General features: G+C 39.7%; 1 protein-coding gene across 1 annotated transcript in view; it reads left to right on the top strand.

Annotated features, from left to right (window-relative positions):
* Positions 1–1,849: 1,849 nt before the first annotated feature.
* LOC107043995 (uncharacterized protein KIAA1522) overlaps positions 1,850–7,126 on the top strand; it is a 159,201-nt gene continuing 153,924 nt past the window's right edge. The window contains exon 1 of the mRNA XM_015265728.2: positions 1,850–2,004. Within this exon, the coding sequence (XP_015121214.1) occupies positions 1,950–2,004 (55 nt within the window). The 5' untranslated portion in view covers positions 1,850–1,949. The remainder of the gene's footprint in view (positions 2,005–7,126) is intronic.

The following is a 7,126-nucleotide window of genomic DNA, read 5'->3' as shown; positions in this document are numbered from 1 at the left end:
AGGGTTTTTGTGATTGTCTGAGTGCAAATATTGTTGGAGAGAAGAGAGACAATGAGACGTAAAAATTAAAAAATAAAATTGATTATTTTCCCCAATCGGATTTTGACCAGAGCGCAGTATTTGAGACTACCCGACAGTTTTATTTCGAATATTTCCTCCTAGCTTTTGAATATTTCGCAGTAGTTCTTCATTTTTTCGGCTTATTTCAGATAGAATCTTATATTTCTTATATTTGACAGTCTAGGGAAATCGCGTTATTCTATTAACATAATTTGGCCAAATCTTCCCCAATTCACCTCCTGATGGTGTCCACTGCACTCTGCTTGGCCAAAATCCGATTGGGAAAAATAATTCGACAAATAACCCTCGAGATTCAAAATTAATCGGGTATTTCCCTCAAGCTCCCCTACAAATCACCCTTATGGGAATGAGACATATGCAGCACTTATATCTAGCATATATTTGGCATACCACATTTTTGGATGAATATATATCTGAGTTTGAAAATTCAAGCTTTCCTTGAAAAATCAATGATCATTTACCACGAAAAACCTAATTTTCTTGAATTGTCAAGACGAATGAGAAATCTAGTAAACACTTTCATTTGAAATTGAATTCAGCCTCACATCGAAAATTCAGATGACGCTGTGACTGAAATGTCAAGAAATTTTTAACAGTGCATCGCTTAATTAAAAAAAAATTCCTACCAGTGTAGTGTCGCCTGCCCCAACCTGTAAGATATTCCGATACCCTGAAGCCCAAAAAAACTGTCTCCCTTCCCGATGCCATCAGAAGACGCATTCCTCACGCGAGATGACCCTAAACTCGACCCGCAGGTCCGTTCAGGAGCGCCACGACAGGTTCGGTACTTTCCCCATCCTCCCGTTGACTCCTACCTCCCCCGGCCCTGCACGCGGTCCCGCACTTGCCCCCACCCCTCTTCAACCGTCCCAACATCCCCCGGGGCCCTACCCCCACCACCGCCTACTCCCCACTCTCCCCTCGCGCCGCACGACTCCCCGCGCAGCCCGCACACATCCCCAGCGCCTCTCTCTCCTCCCCAGCGCTCGGCCTTCCTCACCATGTGACTGATACCCCTTCTCCGCAGGTTGACGAGCCATGGGCCTGCCTACCTGCCGCCCGCTGCCCCGCTCCCATTACAACGCGGACTCTCGCGGCAGGTGCACCAACCCAAGTGCCACTCCGTTCGCCCGCGTTACAGTGGCACAATTTCCCCGCACAACTACCGACAATTTCGCGTTTTCCGGAGGCGAAAAAAATATTAGTGGACAAGTGAGGAGTGAATTCGTCCCGTGAGAGCGTCTCGTGAATTGAAAAAAATATTACAAACTAGAAGTGAATTTTTGACACTCGAGTGACACCTTCCACTGTGCAGTTCCCCTAAATGAACATAAAACAAAAGTGCTAAACGCCCATCGCTGATGGCACGACACTCGTGCCTTATCACTCCGCACACCTAGCGATTAAAACAAAAACCGTACTCTCGGTCTCCGTGAAAAGCCGCGTACCGCAGTGCCACGGCGGTTATCGCACCGTAGTTATCTGTCTCTCGGAAACTCTAAACGTGAGTGTTGAGTTTTTTTTATTCAGGGAGTGTATACATGTGAGGGATCACGAGGTACAGCGAGAGAAGTTTGTGCCTGCTGCACACGTGCGTCCCCGATAAGAGGAATCCGACCTCAGCCGGGGGATCTTCGACCTTTGTGCAGGCGAGAGTTGAGAAAATTTTTTTATTGATTAAAAAAAAAACGGGGAGTGAGTGGGGCCGCCTGGACGAGGGCAAGTTGCGTGGTTTGTGGATTTTTTTTGTTGGGGAGATCGGGGGGAGGGTTGATTGAATTGTCATTTGTATCGCTGTCAACCTGGACATATTGACTGCTACTTGTGGACAACCGACGAAGTGGAGATGTCCGCGCGTCGCTGAGAGAATGAGGGAGCTGGACACCGAGAGTCCCGTCATCTGGCCGGCCTGGTGTTATACTGGTGAGTGTTGGGGGTTGGGGAGGGAAAGGTCGGGATAAATGAGGGGTCGGTGGGAAATTCGGGGGGTCTCGGCTTTGATATTTTTGAAAATTTTCAGTTGTAATACCCCAAGAGCTTCAAAATTATCGGGTATTTCTCGATAGCTTCGTTGCAAACAAATGAGGGTGTCAAGTTTGGCAGGTTAAAAAATCGGGAGCGCTTGCGGGGGGGATTTTTCTGCAAAACTTGGCACGATGGCTTGTTTGCAGGGGAGCTTGAGGGAAATACCAGATTAATTTTGAATCTCGAGGGGTATTTGTCGGATTATTTTTCCCAATCGGATTTTGGCCAAGCAGAGTGCAGTGGACAACTTCAGGAGGTGAATTGGGGAAGATTTGAAGAAATTATGTTAATAGAATAACCCGATTTCCATAGACTGTCAAAGATAAGATTCTATCTGAAATGAGACGAAAAAATGAAGAGCTACTGCGAAATATTCAGCTAAAAAAATGAAGAACTACTGCGAAATATTCAAAAGCTAGGAGGAAATATCCGAAATAAAACTGTCGGGTAGCCGCAAATACTGCGCTCTGATTGGTCGAAATCCGATTGGGAAAAGTAATCGTCTGAATTTTCGGGGAAAATGGCGGAAATTTTTAGCGGGTTCAAGTTACACGGACATTTCAGGAAATCTTGCCGTTGAAAAATGGAATATTTCAGTGATTTTCTGTTCAAATGATCTGGGAATCAATAAAATACTTGATTTTTCAGTTAAATTATTCTGTGAAAATTCAGAAAGATCAGGAAGATTCTGGGAAAAATTGAACATTCATGTCATTTTCTACTTAAAACTTGAAATTTCATCACTATTTTTTCCCTAAATCCGATGCAATATCACTCTCATAAGAATTACTATCATATTGTCCATGAAATCCCAAAAAATTTCTAACAGTGCATTGTTTGAAAATTTTTTTGCGAAAATTTCTATCACAGAGTTCCACTGAAATTCCAAAGGATTTCGTTATTGAAAACCCAGAATTTTTGGAAGAAGGTCGAGGAAAACTGGAAATTCTATTTCAATTAACTTGTGAAAGTGGATAGCAGTGAAGTTCAAGTAAATATATCAATTCAATTGATTGACTGAAAAATGAAAAACCCAATTCTCTTTCATTTTTAAGATGAATGAGAAATTTAGTGAACATTTTCATTTGAAATTGAATTTAAACGCACAACATCGAAAATTCAGATGACATTGTGGCCGAAATTTCAAGAAATTTCTAACAGTGGATAGAGATTAAAACTCGAGAACAACATCTGCCTGAATTTTCACTGTCATACGAAATTTAAAAAAAAACTTCCAATTGATGCATATTCTACAAAATTAACTAAAATTCAATAACTTTTCACCTGAAATTTCAACAAGAATTTTCTAAAAATCCATTCCTCATGGACAAACGCAAAGTCATGTTTTTCTTTTTCCGTGAACTCATTCAGTTGTGAGAAACAAAACGCCCGAAAATTCTGTAAAATTCCAAAAATGTTAAGCAGCATAAAGATGAGAATTCCTTAATTTATTTGAATTTCCAATGTAATATGGATATTCAGCGCCTAATTACATTGAATTCAATTCTGGGCATAAATTACAACCTGAGAAGAACATCTGTCCAAATGTTCCCTGTCACATAGACTTAAAAAAAACTATTCCAATTGACGCATATTCCCTAAAATTAACTAATATTCAATCATTTTTCACCTGAAATTTCAACAGGAATTTTCTAAAAATCCATTCCTCATGAACAACCGCAAAGTCATGTGTTTCTTCTTCCGTGAACTCATTCAGTTGTGAGAAACAAAACGCCCGAAAATTCTGTAAAATTCCAAAAATTTTAAGCAGCATAAAGATGAGAATTCCTTAATTTATTTGAATTTCCAATGTAATATGGATATTCAGCGCCTAATTACATTGAATTCAATTCTGGGCATAAATTACAACCTGAGAAGAACATCTGTCCAAATGTTCACTGTCACATAGACTTAAAAAAAACTATTCCAATTGACGCATATTCCCCAAAATTAACTAAAATTCAATAACTTTTCACCTGAAATTCCAAGAGTAATAATTTTCTAAAAATTCATTCCTCACAACCGCAAAGTCATGCATTTCTATTTCCGTGAAATCGTTCAGTTTTGAGAGACAAAACGGCAAAAACTCAGCAGAATACGATGAAAAAGGGAAATATGAGGATTACCGCAATTTAGCGCCTCCAGCTGGCATTCCGTGGCATGGGGACAGGGATCCGTCACGATTCTGGAACGAATCATCCTCGCTGGTGTAATGGCATCCATGCTGGGGCCTCGCTGGGCGATGACGGTGCCACCGTTGTTTTCCGGACGTGTGGCTAATTGCAAATGTTGGCATTCTTTTGACGCTACTGTTTCGTTGTGTTGAGTGAGGTGCATGCGTTGCGATAGTCGTGTGTGGCCGGTTCCTCGGGCAATTGAGTAGACAAATTATGCACTTTTGGGGGATGAAATCAAATTACTTCAACAATACGACAAATTCATTCATGAGGACTAATTATTATTATTATTTTTCATTATCATTATTTTTAATAATAACAATTAATATAATAATTATAATGATTATAATTATAATTATTATGATTTTTGATAATAATTGTTATTATTAAAAATAACAATAACAATTATTGTTAAACAAGAATTATTCATCAGAAATATCTTCAATTGTTATTGTTATTTTTAATAATAATAATTATCTTTTTTTTTAAAGAATAAAATCTTGAATAAAAATGATCGAATAAGAATCGTTTATTCAATAATTCCATGGCGTTTAATCGTTGATATCTCCTGATCCACTGATCCGATTTCGATAAGTCACACCTCATTTTGAAACTTGAAAAAAAATACCTTGAAGATGAATAAAAATGAGAAATTTCACTCTGCCATTTTGCCGATAAATATTGACACCACTGGAGTAGATTTACTTGAGGGAAATGAACCAATTTGATAGAAGAAAATTTAATATCTTTCACAAAAATTAAATTTTTGTCGTGACCATAAAAAATATCCCTAGAAGAATTCGAACAGTTGGCAAGAAAAAATATACTCTATTGTACGACAATCATTTGATCTGAGAGAACTCCATAGGTTTATGCCATAGAAAGAATACATTGACGAGGAAAGAATATTTTTTACCCAAAAAAAAATTGTTCCCTCGAAATTATTTAGTTTTGCCAATAACACAGTTGTCGGCAAGAAAATTGTAGTTTCCTCTTGAAATTATTATTTGTTCCATGGAAATTATAAGTGTTTATTGGACAAAGATATGCACTACTCAATAACATTCACTCGATAAAACCGGAGCCTCATATAAATAATTCTTTGTAGAACGAATGTATTTACCCGAAAGACATATAAATGTCTCACGAGAGCAATTCCTACTCCGAAAATTATCATGTTTTGGTGGAAACATTCTTTTTGTCCACAACTAAATAGATTATTCAACCCGACAAAAGATCTCTTCAGAACATATAATTTTTCGGCAGAACTAATTTTCTCACTCAGTTGCAGTGCACGCGTCGGCAAGCCACGACTTAACATGGGCTTACGGTTATGACAGCCGAACAAACGGAGTGTTTTCATCGCGCTTCAATTGTACCGAGAATTCCTACGAGTCATGTCCTTTAATTGACAGACTCCCGAAGCGAGAAATTGTATTGCGCGTTATCTCCGGACTCCGTATAAAACACAGCAGCACAGCGCCCCTCTCTCGCATCTCTTCTTCATTCGCAACAATTTCGACTTTTTCCGAGGCGAATCGACCGCGAGTGAATATCCGCAGGTGTTGAACGGGTTAAATTGGCACTGGGGACGGGGATGGGGAAGGGGGGGGGACTGTATAAAAAAGAAATCGTCGTTAAACTTTGGGTTACCGTTTTCCTGCAGGACTGCCGGGGGAAGGCACTCTGATCACAATTAAGATAGAAGCTTCCGTGCGAGAAGCGGTGAACGTGGTGATAAGCCCACCACAAAACTACAGGGCCCACCACCCAAGGGTCCACCTTGAGGAATGTCTTGATGCGGCTCTCTCGTGACCGATCATTAACTTGAATATTTTGGAGTCACTTCTACCGAGAATTGGACGAACTATTTTGTGTTATTTTTTCCCTTGAGGTGGGTGAATTTCGGATGATCGAGACCTCATTAGTTATGATTTTTTCGGATAATGAGGTTTTTCGGGAATTTTGAGGGGATTGGGGTGATTAATCACATGTGGAGAGGAAAAACAACGTAATATAGCAATAATAAGTTTTTGAATTAAGAAAATAGCGAGAGTCGCTGGTCTTTCGTCTCGTCTCATCTCGAATGTACGAGAGAAATATTCCCTCTCGTCTCGAATTTCTCTCGTCGAATGAGATATTCCCTCATCTCGTCTCATCTCACCTCATTTCCACTCATGTCCCTGAATTTTCGTGTTCTGTAAGGTCAGTTGTAATAAGTCAATGGAGCTTTTTTCACCGTGACCTCAAGTATGGCCATGTTGAGCCAAGACTGAAGCGTGTTTCCACTGAGACTTGGGAGAGACTTGACAATAACTTGGCGAACCTTTTACTATTAATGGAAGTAGCTCCATTGGGGGAAGCAATGCAACTAATGTCGGCTCATTTGCCCTCGTGAAGTGAGAGAGACTTTGATAGAAATAATTTAATGTAGATTTTTCCCAAACGCGGTGAAGTAAATAAGATGACTTTCATCGCAGAGGATAATGTTCAAATGAATCTGATGTTAGGAAAGAATAGTTGATTAATTGAGCACAGATTGTTGATCAACTTCAAGTATCTACCTATTTTATGTTTTTTTCCCTTGAGGTGGGTGAATTTCGGATGATCGAGACCTCATTAGTTATGATTTTTTCGGATAATGAGGTTTTTCGGGAATTTTGAGGGGATTGGGGTGATTAATCACATGTGGAGAGGAAACACAACGTAATATAGCAATAATAAGTTTTTGAATTAAGAAAATAGCGAGAGTCGCTGGTCTTTCGTCTCGTCTCGTCTCGAATGTACGAGAGAAATATTCCCTCTCGTCTCGAATTTCTCTCGTCGAATGAGATATTCCCTCA

The sequence above is a fragment of the Diachasma alloeum genome, unplaced genomic scaffold (assembly GCF_001412515.2).
Source record: "Diachasma alloeum isolate Michigan unplaced genomic scaffold, Dall2.0 Dall_scaffold_00180, whole genome shotgun sequence".
NCBI classification, from domain to species: Eukaryota; Metazoa; Arthropoda; class Insecta; order Hymenoptera; family Braconidae; genus Diachasma; species Diachasma alloeum.
The sequence above is the reverse complement of the archived record's forward strand: the minus strand, read 5'-3'. Positions and strand labels throughout refer to the sequence as shown.